Genomic DNA, 17,901 nt, shown 5'->3' on the forward strand with positions numbered 1-17,901 from the left:
ACATATAGACATAAAATTCTATTCCACATGTGGGATCACATCAAAATCATGTTCAAAGGAGTAAAAATGTTCAAAACCTTTGAATGAAGTTTTGGGATCCAGTGAAAACCCTCTATATTAAAGGCATGTGTTAGTATGCTACCTTTAAATAAAAGTTATTTAATAATTTAAATATAGTCAAAACCCTAATTTTTTTATCAAGCTTGAACAAACAAAAATTCTACTTCAGAAATATATTATCCCTTTATTTACAATTTTTTAACATTAGGATGCTTTCTAGAATGGTTTCATGTTTTCACATGTCAATACAATGTGTCTAGGAACTATAATAGAACTAACATATATTTGAAAATATTTAAAACTATGACTAGAAAAACCAACCTCATTTGACTAGTACGCTTCCCCTAGTCTGGCATATAAGCATGGGCGAGGGCTCTTTTGGCAAGCGCATCCTTCATTAATATACATGTTATGCCGCAATGCACGGGTGCGCAGGTGGGCGGGAGAGACCGTTCAAAACCGCGCGCGAAAAACTAAAGGTTAACGGCAAAGAGAAACAATGAACGGAAACAGAACAGGTTACGACTGGGCCCCACATGAGTTGTCTAAGTGGTCAACGGTTACAGTATCCTCGTTATCCCTTTCTTCAAGGCTCAAACCCTCTTCTACTTGTTTGCTCTTCTGTTTTCCCTGAGTTTAAACCCTGAAATCTAGTTCTTCTCAATTCAATTCAATGGAGTGTGGAAATGCTTTTGATCAAATTACACCAAGCTATGCAACTGCATCTGCATCTTCATCATGTTCAGAGCTTCAAAGCTACATTTTTATCAATCATCGTGGAGTCGATGTGAAACACAAAATTGCCAGCACAATCTACCATACTCTTCATCTCTTGGGATTGCGGGCGTTTCTCGATATAGAAGTGCTTGAGGCCGGCGACGTCATTCCAGTGGAGATACAAGCAGCAATAAGTCGTGCATCCCTTCATATAGCCATTTTTTCTCCTAACTATGCCCAATCCCCCTGGTGTTTGGCTGAGCTATCCTTCATGCTCAAAACTGGCACAAAAATTATTCCCATTTTCTATCATGTTGATCCCTTTGACCTCAGATGGATTGCTCAAGGGAAAGGAAGCTATGTAGATGCATTCTCCAAGCATGAAAAGAAGGGTAGGTACACGCCACAGAAGCTTCAAGAGTGGATGAAAGCTCTGCAGGACGTTTCATTTCTCTCGGGATATTTGATTAATGATGATAGCGTGTAAGTATAAAGTACTCTGTTTCCTCTCTGATCAAATCTTACGTCGCAAGACATCCTAGTATTCCTTGAATCATTAATACAGTTTAGTAAGCAACGTTTATTCTCTTTGAGCATTTATTTTTCTTCTGCAAATGTTTAGGAATGAGGGGAGGCTGTTGAAGAATGTCGTGGATTGTATAGTGAGAGCCATGAAAAGAGTTCCACTAGAGGTCGCCAAACATCCCGTTGGAATGGATGAGGCTGTAATAAACTTTGAGAGAAATGCAGTCCAATCCGCGCAAAACTACCCCAATGTAAAAATTGAAGGGATCGTGGGCATGGGAGGAAGTGGCAAAACCACATTGGCGAAAGAGTTATTCAATAGGAAATGCTCGTTTTTTGAAAGAAGCAGCTTTATTTTTGATGTCTGGTCAGCAGCCCAAAATGATTTGCACAAGAAGCAGAAAAAACTTCTCCAGGACCTTGGTGTCTCTTATTCGACATTCGACAATGTAGAGGATGGGAAAAGAATTTTGTCAAATTGTTTGAGATATGTTCGTGCTTTCATTGTTTTAGATGATGTAGATCACATAGACCAGCTAGATGCTCTACTGCCAAATCTCAACAACCTTGGATCTAATAGTCTTGTGATTGTCACAACCAGGGATTCGGGAGTCCTTACCTCGTGGGATATCTATTCCATATATAAAATGCCTGGATTGAATGACTTGCAAGCAATGGAGCTTTTCTGTAAGCACGCATTCATGCAACCCTTTCCACTCCCTGGATATGAAATTTTAGCTGAAGGTTTCTTAAAAGCTTGCAATGGATTGCCCCTGTCTCTTAAGGTTCTAGGTGGACAGTTACATGGAAGAAAATCTGAAGATTTCTGGCAATCTCAACTAAATAAAATATTAAGAATATTGCCTCCCGATATCATAAAAAGGCTACAACTAAGCTTCGATACGCTGGACAAGGAAGAGCAAGAGATGTTCCTGGATGCGGCTTGTTTTCTTATTGGAGAAGAGAAAAGTGTGGCCATTGCAGTTTGGGACGGATCTGGTTGGAGTGGTGTGCATGGTTTGGAATCACTTGTGAATAAGTGTCTTGTGGAGCTGATCTACGACGACGACAAGCACAGAGAGACAATATGGATGCACAATCATCTTCGTTATATGGGGAGAGAGATTGCAACTACACACTGCCCATATCGTTATTGGTCTCCGCAGCAGATTAAGAAATTTTTCAAGGTGAGATGCAAATAATTAATAATTGATTTAAGGATCGAGTTTAGTATTTTAGTATCAAATGGATGTAAGAAACTTACATTGTTGGTTTTTCCATTCAGGAAAGAACACCGGTCAGGGGTATAAGTTTCGAAACTTTGAAATCCCAAATTGTTTTGAAGACGTCCGTGGGAACCTCGAGGAGAGGGTTTAAACAGCTTGGATTTTCCCTTAACTCAGAGATTCTTCTTGTTAGTGGAAATGAACTTACAAAAGGAATTCTCTCATCATCAGAAGGCCTCCTGTGGCTTCGTTGGAAAAGTTTTCCTCACACGAATCTTCCTTCATGGCTTCCGTTGACAAGTTTAACTGTATTACAGATTTCTTCCACAGAATTAGTAGAGCTATGGGGAGCTAGGGTGGAGGTAAGTATATTGCTTTGTACTTGTCTTAAAATAAGAATTCTAAATTTAATGTTCCACGCTTTATAATTAAAAATATAAAAAAATTGCCTGCAGCCTCCGTTAAAGTTGATAGAGCTGAATATTACTTCAAGCAGTAGGCTGCAAAAGTTTCCCCCTTCAATAGGGTGTCTTAAGCATTTGAAAAAAATAATATTCCGCAATGGCCAGTTTGAAAGCTTTCATTTCAGAAGTCTGCCAGAAGAGCTTTGTGATCTCCAATCTCTGGAGCACCTGGAATTAGATTTTTTCGATCACCTATCTTCACTACCGGTTCGCTTTGGAGAGCTGACAAATCTGCGTTACATAAAGTTGAATTATTGCGCAGAGTTGAAGGAACTGCCACTTTCTTTTAAGCATCTGATACATTTGGAATTTCTGGGTTTATCATTTTGCAAGAAGCTCAAGCTTAGGTTAGACATGCTGGAAAACATAACAAAGCTGGAAATTTTAGACCTCTATTGTTGCGAGGAAGTACAAGAGTTGCCTTCACAAATTACAAATCAGGTGTCTTTGAAAACACTCAATGCAGATAAAACCAGCTTAAGGTATTTACCAAATGACATCGGTCTACTTCGCAAGTTGAATAGCCTATCAATTAGTAGCAGCCTGTTGACAAGCTTGCCAACTTCTCTTGGAAACCTCTCCTGCTTGACATATATTTTCATTAGTTGCCCGCTGTTGACAAGCTTGCCACATTCTCTTTCAAACTTGTCTTGCTTGACATTTTTCAATATTGTTAGTTGCGAGAAATTAGAATATATACCTCACAGCCTCTGCCGCCATCAACTTCTACGGAAAGTAACCATAAGATATGCAGGGGTCAGAGAGTTGCCTTTTGGAGCAGGGGATTTTGCACTTCACAAACTGGAATTTATAGACTTATCTGAGACAGGTTTGTCCGAAATATCCATATCTCAAGATTGTTGTCCCAACCTTAAGGATCTGACTATATCTGGGAATACCCAATTGATGGAAATCAAAAGCTTGCCGAAATCAATTAACTACCTATTATTGTCGGACTGTGAAGTGCTGAAGAACACTAGGTGCATTGGAGGTGTGGTAAACCTTCGTCAACTTTATATATCTGCCTGTGGGGAGTTAGATGAGCTCCCAAATTTTACACTTCTGACTCTCCTGAATGAATTTACAATGATCAAGTGCCCCAAAGTTTCCAGAATAGAAGGTTTGCAACATTGCACATCATTGGAGAAGTTAGAAATAGAAACCAGTTGGAAGTTGCCAGGAATACAGAGTTTGGAGAAGATAGATAGATTGAAAGAATTGAGTATAAAATGTCACAACATGTCAGCCTCAAAGCCTTCTGTTCAGTCTATTAAGGTAATTGAATGTGACTACACTTCCCAAATTGTTATTATAATGAACTTTTCATGTCTACTGGCATATCGTTCTCCAACAAACACTTTTTTGCAGGAATGTCCCTGGCGGATGGAGTTAGAAGGGAGGGTGTTTGGTTTTGTCCAAGACTGTTTGGAGTTTCCCGAGCTTAGTGTAAAGCAATGGAAGGAGGTGTTTGATCCCAACAAGGAATTATTTTACTCTCCGAATTTCTTGTGTTATATGGAGCGGGATTATATTGAAGATGAAAGTTATTTGGAGAAAAGGAAATACATACATATAGCGGTGTTCAGGCAAGCTCCAGATGATGAGGTCGCTAGCTATTTCCAATCGAGATCTCAACAGTATCTATGTTCTTCTGATAGCAGGGCAATTGTAGTGGCAGGCGAAGAAGCAAAAGTTGTGGAGGCCTTCTACAAAATATTATCACTCCTGGAATAATTAACTGGCATTTATTGGGATCAAGTTGGTGTAGGTGTGTATGTCGATGCTGCTACACTAACACTGATGTTGTTGAGGCATATATGTCATCTTCCAGGTATTTAGTTTACCATGGTCATCATAATGTAACTATAGAGGAATAATAAGGTTCTGTATATATAATTGAAAGTCTATTTCAAACAACTTAATTTTATTTATAGACATTTATCTAGTATATAATTGTAATTACGTGTGTTTATGTGGATAGGGATCATCAAATCACATGTCCTCTCAAAATGGCACTACAAGTTGTGCTTTTGACCAGCCAAACGATCAAGATACCAAGTACTTTCTTACGTGTAACTAATAAATTTAATGTAACGATTTATTATTTATTCATATTCTTATGCACATAGTCACAAAGTTTATTGTACCATTCATATGATTCTAGTCTAGATTCTAAGCCTCACTCTACTCAAGATGAACGAAATTGTAATAAATTATCTTTATGACCAACTGAATTTCAACAAATTATCTTAATATATTAAATCATTTAAATACATGCTTATCTAATAACACATAAACATGATATTTTGAAATTCATTTAATATATACTTGATATATTTGATATTCATACATTATGTATCATATTTTTTATAATTATATTGTAAACTTTAACTATTAATAATAACTAGTTATTAAGCTACCGATAAAAAATAAAAAAAACTAGTTATTAAGTTTACTTTAGAAGTCATTGCATGATTTGAAAACACTTTTGAATATGTGTGGCCATAGCAGTATGGGATGGATCCAGCTGGAGAGGTCTGCATGGTTTGGAAACGCTTGTGGATAAGTGTCTTGTGGAGCTGATCTATGACGAGTACGAGCACATGGTGAAAATATGGGTGCACAATCATCTTCGTGATATGGGGAGAGAGATTGCAACTACATGGTCGCCATGTCATTATGGGTCTCCAAAGCAGATTGTCAACATTCACAACCATTCTGAGGTGAGCTTAATAGATATAAGACAAAAGATGCAAATGATTAATTGTCCTGACAGAAGACACCTTTATCGCATTGGCTGCAGATTTAATATCAATGGATGTAGGAAACATAGTAGGTCTGTCTAGGAACCTTTTATAAATGACTTCAAGTTTATTTTCAACATTTTTATATTGTTATTTTTATATACAGGAAAGCACACCGCCTAGGGGGATAACTTCTGATGCTTCCAGTTTTGAAATTTTTTTGAAGACATTCGTGGAAACCTCAAAGAGAGGGTTTAAACGGCTTCAATCTTCCCTCAGCTCAGATATTCTTTGTTAGTGGAAATGAACACACAAAAGGAATTGCCTCACTATCAGAAGACCTTGTGTGGCTTCGTTGGAAGAGTTTTCCCCATAGAACTCTTCCTTAGTGAGTTCCAGAATCCATTCACAAGTTTGACAGTATTACAGAATTATTTTAGAGACACAGAAGAGCTGTGGGGAGACAATGTGGACGTAAGTATCTTGCTTTGTGTTAGCTTTTAAAGAACACTTCTAAATTGAATGTTTAATTCTTATAATAAAAGAAAACAATATGTTGCCTGCAACCTCCTTTTAAGTTAATACTGAGTTACCGGGTTCAGCCCCCTAGACCCCTGGTACTGGTCCGGTACAGTTCTGGTTCAGGGTTTGGGTCCGGTTCACCTATGGTTCGGACAGGGTTCATGGTTCACAGACCTGGTTCAAACCAGGGCGAACCCAAGAGGACCTAAGGTTGAACCCAAGAAGACCCAGGTCGAACCCAAGAGAACCCAAGTAGAACCCAGGGGTCTGACAGTCAAAAAATGGATTTTTTTTGTTGCAAAATTTAATTTTTTTTTAATTCCACCACATAAAAAATTAAAATGACCCTAAAAGTGAGTTTTAAAACATTAACTTGGCTCATTTCACACAAGCAACATGACTACAAGCAAGGGGAAACGAAGATGTGGGATATGGAGCCAAAACATATTGATTTGGATAAATTCACTTCTTAGCTTGTTGCATTTGATGACTCAGATAGCGAGCAAACTTAAAGTGCAAGTGCAAGTGTCATTGGCATTGGCATTGATTCATCTAATGTCAATGTCAATGATGAGGAATTAGAGAATCCATTTGATGATCAAACTTTAAATTGTTGAAAGTTGAAACAATGATACTTGAATATTTTATCATTTTGATATTAAACTTGATGTATATGATGCTGTTATGGTATGATCATGATGCTATGATTACAAGTTTATGTTGGTTTTGTTGTTTATATGATGCTATGTGACATGCTAATCTTAATTCATGCTTATAAGCTGAATATATATATATAATTTACATGTTTTTGTACTAACGAACCCAAATGAACCCAAACCCCTTTTCAAAATTTTGTCGTACTGGCGTACCGGTTCTTCGAACCTAAACCGGTGCCTGAACCCGAACTGACAACCTAGAGTTAATAGAGCTGAAAATTACTTCAAGCAGGAAGCAATTTGAAAAGATTAATATTTTGCAATGGCTTTCACTATAGCAGCCTGCCAGAAGAGTATTGTGATCTTCAATATCTGGAACACTCGAAGTTAAGGTTTTCTTGTTTTGGAGAGTTAACAATTTTGCGCCATATAGACTTGCATAGCTGCCAAGAGTTGAAAATACTGCTAGTTTCTTTTAAGCATCTGATACATTTGGAATACCTGAATTTATTATTTTGGGTGAAGCTCAAAAAGCTTAGGTCAAACATACTGGAAAATGTATACCTCCATTCTTGGAAGGAATTAGACAAGTTGCCTTCTCAAATTACAAATCAGGTGTTTAAGGTATTTGGCTAATGACATCGGCCTACTTCCCAAGTTAAAAAGCCTATTAACTGGTAGCAACCTATTGGCAATGATGCAAGAGCGAAAGAAATTCTCCAACCTGCAACAGCAAACCCAGATGCAAAACTAACTGCAGAGATTCTCTGCTTTCAAATTTAGATTGCAACTATGAAATTAAAGTTTCATTCACAACAAAACAAGATACGCATTATTTACAGTATGGCCTTTCATTGGCCTTCCCCACTTTCTCTCTCTACATTCAAAACAACTCTCCTCTCTCTCTATGTGCAGCCACACTTTACCCACACTCACACCATAATGGGCCGATTTCTCCTTGGTCGCAGCTCTATTCTTCTCTTCAACCTGTGCAGGCCCTCTGTTTGTCGCAGCTACCACACCTAATGGACCGATTCCCCCTTATATTTCATCTTCTACAATTAGATGCCTCTTCATGTTCTGAATTCCAATGGCCTTTCATCCCACAGCATGGAAGCTGAATCGAATAACTAAATGCAGTTTGGTTTCAACTTCTGCCAAACACCAAGGAAATTTGGCTTTTCGCCTGTCCAGAGCCTCTTTGGCGAATCTAACTTGTATATATGTATCCTATTAAATTGATATACACATGTCTTGCCACGTTTTGCAAATACGTCTACCTGGGCAATCGCAATTACAAATCTAATTTTATTTATTTTTTTGATGTCCATGTGCTGTTTCGATGCTCCCATTTCTACACGGGTTGGGTGGATATTTGTGGAATGTTGAGTTATGTCTGTCGAGTGCATTTGCTTGGAAGTGTTTAAAGCCTTGTCGTCAAATCCAATTTGTGTATATACTGCAATCATTTTAGTTCAAGAGACAATGTCTCTTTCAGGCATTTTGTCAGACAATTCGCATACCCTGTCTGTGCTTACACATTTGCATACATGTTCACCAGGGTAATTGAAGCTTCAACATCTGGCAAAATTTAATATCTTTAAAACTCTGATGGATATCCACACTGGTTTCCAAAGCCATCATGTGCTTTTCATGACTACATCACTGAGCAATTTATGTGCCCTGTTCCAAGCTACCAAAGAGAAAAGGTTATTTTTTAACTAGTGAGATGCAAAGCAAACAAAGCCAAAACCAGAAACCAAAACAAACGGAAATTTTTTTTTTTTTGTTGGTGCTGATTGCGAATGCACTCGAGTGCTCCTTCACCAGACAAGCTTGCCAACTTCTCTTGAAAACTTGCCCTCCTTAACCCGTCTTTTTATTAAGAGCTCGTTGTTGACAAGCTTGCCAATTTCTCTTGGAAACTTGTCCTGCTTGACCTATCTTTCTATTGATTGACCGCTGTTGACAAGCTTGCCAGCTTCTCTTGGAAACTGGTCCTGCTTGAAATCTTTCACTATTTCTAACTGCGAGAAATTAGAATGTATATACCTCATAGCATTTGGGGTCTTAGAAATTCATTGTTCAGGGGTTAGAGAGTTGCCTTTTGGATCAGGGGATTTTGCACTTCACAAAGTAGAATTTCTAGACTTATCTGAGACAGGTTTGTCCAAAATATGGATATCTTAAGATTGTTGTCTCAACCTTAAGGATCCGACTATTTCTGGGAATACCCAATTGATGGAAATCAGAAGCTTGCCTACATCAATTAACTACCCATTATTGTCGGACTGTGAAGTGATGAAGAACATTAGATGTATGGGAGGTGTGGTAAACCTTCGTAAACTGCCTATATATGAGTGTTAGGAGTTAGATGGGCTCTTAACTTTTATAGATCTGACTCTCCTGAATAACATTGAAATGTTCAATTGTCCCACGGTTTCCAGAATACGAGAAATCCAATATTGCAGATCATTTGAGAAGTTATAAGCAAGGAGCTGCTAGGATTGCAGTGTTTGGAGAAGCTGGATAGATTGAAAGAAATGAATGTCGGATGTTACAACATGTCAAGTCATAAAGCCTTGTGTTCGTGGCCTGTCCCCATTTGTCCCTAATTCGAAAATTGAATGAGTGGGACACTTCTCTCTCTCTCTCTATATATTTATAGGCTGATCTATTCAGGTTTCGGCATCAATAAATAATATGTTTTTGGGTCAATCTATTTGGGTTTTGGCATCAATAAATAATATGTTTCTAGGCCGACCTGCCTGCAAGTTGGTTTCTTGGCGCCCTCTGAGGTATAAAGGCCAGTGCAATCGCACTCTTGTGGGTATGAAATAATTTTTGGGACGAATGCCTAGTGACACTACACCAGGACGAAAACCCTGTTGTCCGTGCAAGGAGGTTGGGACGAAACCCCTAACCCTCTTTAACTCTTCTCGCATTCTCTTCCTTCAGTTCCATTGCAGGTCTGTGAATTACATGCATCTGGCGAATTCAAGGAAAAGGAAATCCGAGATTAAACTCACCTAGGTGTGATTGCTTTAACTTACCTAGGCGTGATTACAAATCTCCTCAATTCTCTATAGATTTGGACTTCCCTTTTGTCAGCAAGGTGTTGGGCGATCTAACTTGGGTTCTTTGTGGAGAAACTTTGCTCATACCATCACTGTAGTTGAACTAACTCAGATCATGATACAAAAGGACAGAGAACTAAGAGATCTTATTCTAGGTTATGTGGCTCAATTCATACTTTGTAGAGTTTACTCATTCAGGCGACTATTTGCAGCTCTCTTCAAAATTGTTGCAGATCAAAAATTATCTATCATTCATTCTATATCTCCCCTTAGAGCCCTAAGCAGATCACACATTCTTGACCATGTTCTGGGCTAACTCTGACGATATTAAATTGTAGACAAAACGAAGTCTTTGGAGCCATAATTCTTTTATTTCTTGAGGCGTGCAACTAGTATTTATTTTATGCTTGTCTTATGGAATGAAGGTTCAAAATTCTGATTTCTGTTATCAGTCTTAATTTTCATAAGTTGTTATCAAGATCTGATTTAAATTTGAACTAGAAACCCTAGGTATCTTATATTGGTATCAGAGCCATTGTTCCTGTCAGCCTATGGGAACTGCTGTAATACTAACTTAAGGATAGGAATGAAGGAAGTGTGCAAAAAGTTATTAGGGAAAACATAGAATTTCAATACTCAAATAGAGATTCTATGGCAGAGATGGTTCGCATCGTAAGAGGGATTAATCAGCAATGGAATGTCGGTAGATCCAATCACCATTTTGCAGAAGGTTGTAGCTCGGCCAATGGTAGGGTTTCAATTAACCCACTCAAGAAGATATTCAAAGCCAAATTTTTCTGAATAGAAGAAGCAGGCTTCTTTGAGGGAGAACAACCTATACACCAACAACAAGAGGATGAAGTGGCATGATACCATGCTGAATATATTGTCCTGGATCCTGCCATCCATTATGACATATCTTTGAGGAGTACTACGATATGAAAATAAGAAATGGACAGACGAGGAGAATGTGCAGAGAGCAAGATCCATTCTTGAAAGAAGTGCCCAAGATGATGGATAATGAAATAGTGAGGGATACATTGAAACCATTATCACAAGAGGAGGTCGAGAAAGAAGCAGTGATAACAGAGTAGGAAGAAAAACCAAAGCTAGAAGACACCACAAAGGACGAACAAGAGGAACCAAATAAGCAAGTTGAAGGTAGAGATATTTCGATGATGGAAGATGTTTTATTTACTTCAAATGACTACATGTGTCAGCAAAGCAGTGAGGAAGTTAAGGAGGAAAAGGCGCCAAACTGGAAGATGTTTTATTGACTTCAAATGATTGCATGTGTCAGCAAAGTAGTGAGGAAGTAAAGGAGGAAAAGGCATCAGTTGTTCGATGTGAAGAGTCCAAGATGGAAGAGGATGCAGCCAACGATGCACCATTTTTTGAATTTCCACACACTGAATCATTTATTTATTTACAAAAGAGAATAGAGGATGGATATGCCATTGAGAAGAACCCTTTGGTTAGCCCCAAGTTGGGAGTTTTGAATCACAGAAATGGATGTGTTGAGGACATTCCGAACAAATTCTCTTTTGGTGACAGTGGTTGAGCATGTGCTTCGCAACCTAAGGTATGACAATTTGTTTCTTCCCGTGTTATTGCAAAATTTTTGTTACCATGGAGCTAGCACACGAAAGAGAGTGATAAAATCCAAATGGTTTTTGGGTCATAGATGATAGAGCCAATGTTGTTACCTTTGAATCCTCCATCTATTGTGTTAGAAATGAGTTGAAGTTTGTGAGGAATCACTTAGGTTATGTCGTACATTCTAATCGCGTTGTGAAAGATCCACTATCTATAAATCACTCAGGGGAGCCAAGTATAATTGAGGACAAGATCATGGGTGAGGGCGAAATGGAGATAGTCACCTTGGAGTGTTTGATGCTGGATGATGATGATAAGATGGAGATCATTTCGATATTCCAGATTTATAACTAAGCATGGTGTGGTGTTTGTTGATTCGAGCTACAATTTATATCATGGACGAACCCTATGACATTCCACGATGGCCTCACTACTCCTTGCATCTCGAAGAGAACTGACTACTATTATATTCAAAGGACACAATATATGTACGGATTTTATATCATCGATCTAGAGAGAATTGAAACAATTTTGGGTTTGTAATGGTTACGTCCATTTAAGAGTTAATTATGGAGTTCAAGAAGTTATGCTTAGGAAAGATGCTTCATTATGATAATGCTTGGTTTGATAATGTTGTGTTTGTCTTGGATTTATTCAATATCACTCTCTTATTATTTCTTCCCATGTTATTGCAAAATTTTTGTTACCATGGAGCTAGCACACGAAAGAGAGTGATAGAATCCAAATGGTTTTTGGGTCATAGAGGATAGAGCCAATGTTGTTACCTTTGAATCCTCCATCTATTGTGTTAGAAATGAGTTGAAGTTTGTGAGGAATCACTTAGGTTATGTCGTACGTTCTAATCGCGTTGTGAAAGATCCACTATCTATAAATCACTCAGGGGAGCCAAGTACAATTGAGGACAAGATCAAGTACAATTGAGGACAAGATCATGGGTGAGGGCGAAATGGAGATAGTCACCTTGGAGTGTTTGATGCTGGATGATGATGATAAGATGGAGATCATTTCGATGTTTCAGATTTATAACTAAGCATGGTGTGGTGTTTGTTGATTCGAGCTACAATTTATATCATGGATGAACCCTGTGACATTCCATGATGGCCTCACTACTCCTTGCATCTCGAAGAGAACTGACTACTGTTATATTCAAAGGACACAAGATATGTACGGATTTTATATCATCGATCTAGAGAGAATTGAAACAATTTTGGGTTTGTAATGGTTACGTCGATTTAAGAGTTAATTATGGAGTTCAAGAAGTTATCCTTAGGAAAGATGCTTCATTATGATAATGCTTGGTTTGATAATGTTGTGTTTGTCTTGGATTTATTCAATATCACTCTCTTATTATTTCTTCCCATGTTATTGCAAAATTTTTGTTACCATGGAGCTTGTTAATTTCAAGCAATCAGATGTTAATCTAACCAATTAATTATAATCAGACTGTGAATAATCAGTAATAGTAAAAACACAAGACAAAAGACGCCAATACCCTGTGAAAACCTCCCTCTTGGAGGTGAAAAAACCCAGCCTTAAATATGATATGTATTATCTCAATTGTAGGCAATTACAATATAGCAAACTTATCTCAGATTGCTGTCCAGATTGCTGTCCAAACAGCAAGTTGACAAGGTAATGAAGGATGCAGCCCTAATCAACAGTAGATGACCAAAAGAGAGGATCAGCAGTAGATGACAACAATAGGCTGGAGCAGAATTGCAGAAGATCTTGACAACTTCGCCCAACAATATCCTTGACTGAATTTGCACAAATGAAGAGTTCACTAAAATGTAGGAGAGCAGATTGCATTTGCTAAGAATGATTGTATAATTGACTTCATCTTCACGTGGATTATATACCATCCTTTTTGGCACTAAACATCCTCAAGTCGGCTTTCAAGATAATTAATATTATACATTTTCCCACGTTAGGTATTGGGTCCAGCCCAATAGCCACCACGTTACAATTGAGCCCAGCCCAAAACATAGTTAATTGTTACATTTGGGTCTACCCTATCTACAAGTTACATTCAATATAGGACCACAAGTTACATCGTCCAATTAGGGTCAGACCAAATTGCAAGTTACATTTATAGGGCCTATCTTATCCACAAGTTACATTATTTGGGCCCAGCCCTAAGTTCAATTTACATAATAGATAATACATGTGTATTTTAATTGTCATTGACAACATTAAAATACAATAAATAGGTATCCGAGCTAGCTACTATTTCAACAGCTAGCACACGAAAGAGAGTGATAGAATCCAAATGGTTTTTGGGTCATAGAGGATAGAGCCAATGTTGTTACCTTTGAATCTTCCAGCTATTGTGTTAGAAATGAGTTGAAGTTTGTGAGGAATCACTTAGGTTATGCCGTACATTCTAATTTCGTTGTGAAAGATCCACTATCTATAAATCACTCAGGGGAGCCAAGTACTATTGAGGACAAGATCATGGGTGAGGGCGAAATGGAGATAGTCACCTTGGAGTGTTTGATGCTGGATGATGATGATAAGATGGAGATCATTTCGATATTCCAGATTTATAACTAAGCATGGTGTGGTGTTTCTTGATTCGAGCTACAATTTATATCATGGATGAACCCTATGACATTCCACGATGGCCTCACTACTCCTTGTATCTCGAAGAGAACTGACTACTATTATATTCAAAGTACACAAGATATGTACGGATTTTATATCATCGATCTAGAGAGAATTGAAACAATTTTGGGTTTGTAATGGTTACGTCCATTTAAGAGTTAATTATGGAGTTCAAGAAGTTATGCTTAGGAAAGATGCTTCATTATGATAATGCTTGGTTTGATAATTTTGTGTTTGTCTTGGATTTATTCAATATCACTCTCTTATTATTTCTTCCCATGTTATTGCAAAATTTTTGTTACCATGGAGCTAGCACACGAAAGAGAGTGATAGAATCCAAATGGTTTTTGGGTCATAGAGGATAGAGCCAATGTTGTTACCTTTGAATCCTCCATCTATTGTGTTAGAAATGAGTTGAAGTTTGTGAGGAATCACTTAGGTTGTGCCGTACATTCTAATCGTGTTGTGAAAGATCCACTATGTATAAATCACTCAGGGGAGCCAAGTACAATTGAGGACAAGATCATGGGTGAGGGCGAAATGGAGATAGTCACCTTGGAGTGTTTGATGCTGGATGATGATGATAAGATGGAGATCATTTCGATATTCCAGATTTATAACTAAGCATGGTGTGGTGTTTGATGATTCGAGCTACAATTTATATCATGGATGAACCTTGTGACATTCCACGATGGCCTCACTACTCCTTATTCAAAGGACACAAGATATGTATGGATTTTATATCATCGATCTAGAGAGAATTGAAACAATTTTGGCTTTGTAATGGTTACGTCCATTTAAGAGTTAATTATGGAGTTCAAGAAGTTATCCTTAGGAAAGATGCTTCATTATGATAATGCTTGGTTTGATAATGTTGTGTTTGTCTTGGATTTATTCAATATCACTCTCTTAAGGTAGTGAGCAAATGAGATATTTCTAAATGAGATTTTTGCAAAATGGGAATTTCTTGTTGAAGGTCACCAACTAAATATGTCAAGGATAAGCGTGGGCTACAAGATGCATGAACCAAAAGCTACCAAGGAAACGGTATCAGAATTTATATTTTGTGATTCCAACAATTCCGGCTACTACAATTCATTGTTAGCATATGAACAAGTGTTTTGTGTCACAAGGTTGCTAATTTTGAAAGGCTCTAGGAGTATGCAGTTTTTTGTTTGTGGATTTTCTGCTGTTGAAATTTCGATCGAGCTTCCAAATTATGGATAGTGCTGATTAATGACTATTGTATCAATTTTATATTGCTAATGATTATATTTCAGACTTGATATTAGTTACAACTACATGGCCTTGTAATATGTTGGTGCATCGCTCTTTTAGAAATAGTCAAAAGAAGAAGGTTGTTTCAACAATCAAGCACTTGAAGTAAACATCTCAAGAAGTACTGCCAGCAGATGTAGTTGGTTTTGGGAAGGATTTAGTTTACCTGAGGAAGAATGATAGACTGACGAAAGTGTGTGGTAGAACTCTGAAATCGAATAAGGAAGGTGGAATTGTCAGTTGTTGACCCCAAGCCAGATCTCATAGTGGCATTGAATGGTTTTTCACATAACAAGAGTGTAGATCGGAATTTTAAGGAATGCAGAAAGAGGACAGAATTGAATCCTTCTGCACCCTGAATCCTTTGATGAAGAAAGGATTGAATGTGACTGGAGGTGGATTAATTCAGATCAGGATACAAGAGGACAGAAAATTAAGAGATCTTATTGAAGGCTGCACGCTTCAATTCATACTTTGTGAAGTTTACTCATTCAGGCGGTTATTTTCAGCCCCTTCCTAATTGTTGCAGATCAGAAATTATCTGTCATTCATCGTAAATCTGTCTTTAGAGCCCTGAGCAGATCACACATTCTTAATTTTGAGAAGTTGTTAGCAAGATCTGATTTACATTTGAACTAGAAACCCTAAGTATCTTAGGGTTCAGTCTATGGAGGTAATTAAATCTGATTACACTTCCAAAATTATTATTATTTTGAACTTTTCATGTTTACTGACAGATTGTTCTGCACCAAACAGTATTTGCAGGAATGTCCCTGCTGGATGCAGCTAGGAGGAAGGCTGACTGCTTTCGTACAACCAATTTTAAACTTTTTGGAGTTTCCTGCTCTTAGAGTACGGAAATTCAAGGAGGTGTTTCATCCGGACAAGCTTATATTGTTCTTTCCAAATTTCTTGTGTTATTTGGAACCGGATTACTTTGAGGAGGAAGTAAAGGGGAAATGCATACATGTAGCGTTGTTCAGACAAGCTCCAAATGAAGTGGTTACTTCGAACTTCCGATGGACAATTCCATTTAATCTAATTTTTTTGCTGATAGCGAAGCAATGGTAACTGCAAGCGACGAAGAAAAAGGTGCTGAGGTATTTTACAAATATTTGGATTCCAATAGTTTTTTCATTTTTATTGAACAAAGTAATTAAAATTTATAGTTCATGATGTCAGCAATCTGTATATGGGTTTACAGATATGGGACTACCTTGTATTTCTTGAGCGAGGCACCTAACTGTACTACAAACGATATCTATACCCCACCTCTTTGTGAGATGAAAGCTACGAAAGTGGTTGGAAAGAACAATTGAACATAAAAAATCTGAGTCATAAAGCTGCAAGAAAGAAACAAAATTACATGTTCTAGAGAATACATAAAATAGTTTATTGGCATTCATTATCTTTTTTTTAACAAATAATCAAATTTACCATAAAATTGAAATCTTACCTGTTTCCATTTTTTGATAGATAAAATTTCTTCATAAGACAAAAAATTTTGTATAACACAATGAATTTGAATATAATGACTTGTTAAAAAATAAAGTTCGATTATATCTTAAAAAAAAAGTTAGCATTTCAAAACTTAATTATAAATTTTAATGAAATTTAAAATGACTTGAACATAAAATAAATTACACTCAAACTAAAATGTTTTGTATTAATCTTAACTTATTAAGACATTTCAATCTAGTTATATAAAACATGTTACATCTAAGTATTCTTTAGAGTCAATGTTGATACGAACATTCATTGGTTGGAACCTTGACATGTGATCAAATATCCTCAAGTTATGATAAAATATCCTCAAGTGAAGAACTAAGCATGGTTAGATCATTGTCTGTTGCCTAATACGTCAAATATGGCACCTACCAATATATCAATAGAAGAGAGTATAACCACATCAATAATATCAAGCGCATTGCCACCACAAATGTATCATGTGCCAGTGGGTCATCATTTATTGTATAATACAATTTTTTTATTAAGAAACTTTAAGCAATCATGATAAAACATGCGGGACTCATATTTGACATCAATTAGATGACATGTGAAAGTAAGAAATTTGTCTAGCATACACCAAATTCATTTAATCTATTATGAATGCATCTACAATCAAACAAGAGAGTTTTATGGTTGAGAGAAGTACTACCTATATTATGAGTTGGAATGGTTGCTAACAAAGAGACAAGTAGTGAATAATTTTGGAGGATATATGCATGGGGAGGGTCCAATGGAATGTGTATAGTAGACAAAGTGAAGTTGAAATAACAATATTTAGCCATTGTGAATTATCTATGGTAGTCACGAGGCAATCGAGAGCTTCTGGAAATAATCCCAACTACCCCATCTAATTTGCCATGTATCTGAGAATGTCGATCTGTGATCATATATCTGAGAATGTC

The 17,901-nt window shown here is 37.2% G+C and overlaps 1 protein-coding gene across 5 annotated transcripts; it reads left to right on the forward strand.

Annotated features, from left to right (window-relative positions):
* Window positions 1–658: 658 nt before the first annotated feature.
* On the forward strand, window positions 659–16,895 carry LOC131056433 (disease resistance protein RPV1). Of its 5 annotated transcripts, none has more exons than XM_057990795.2 (9): window positions 659–1,260; window positions 1,400–2,489; window positions 2,588–2,890; window positions 2,984–4,267; window positions 4,361–4,823; window positions 4,974–5,050; window positions 5,504–5,715; window positions 5,903–16,590; window positions 16,695–16,895. In XM_057990795.2, exons 1-5 carry the CDS (start codon window positions 734–736, stop codon window positions 4,724–4,726), a joined length of 3,570 nt encoding a protein of 1,189 aa, XP_057846778.1. In that variant the 5' UTR covers window positions 659–733; the 3' UTR covers window positions 4,727–4,823; window positions 4,974–5,050; window positions 5,504–5,715; window positions 5,903–16,590; window positions 16,695–16,895. The 5 variants fall into 5 exon arrangements, with proteins under 5 accessions (XP_057846778.1, XP_057846783.1, XP_057846771.1 ...); XM_057990800.2 differs by having other exon boundaries at window positions 5,903–16,582; XM_057990788.2 differs by having other exon boundaries at window positions 5,903–6,210; window positions 16,247–16,895.
* Window positions 16,896–17,901: the final 1,006 nt, after the last annotated feature.

This window comes from Cryptomeria japonica, chromosome 7 (genome assembly GCF_030272615.1).
Source record: "Cryptomeria japonica chromosome 7, Sugi_1.0, whole genome shotgun sequence".
In the NCBI taxonomy this organism is placed as follows: domain Eukaryota; kingdom Viridiplantae; phylum Streptophyta; class Pinopsida; order Cupressales; family Cupressaceae; genus Cryptomeria; species Cryptomeria japonica.

Coding starts and splice junctions, on each gene's coding strand:
- LOC131056433 (XM_057990786.2), top strand. CDS start 734: ATGGAGTGTGGAAATGCTTTTGATCAAATTACACCAAGCTATGCAACT. Junction 2,490..2,587: donor AGATTAAGAAATTTTTCAAG/GTGAGATGCAAA, acceptor TTTTCCATTCAG/GAAAGAACACCGGTCAGGGG. Junction 2,891..2,983: donor TATGGGGAGCTAGGGTGGAG/GTAAGTATATTG, acceptor AATTGCCTGCAG/CCTCCGTTAAAGTTGATAGA.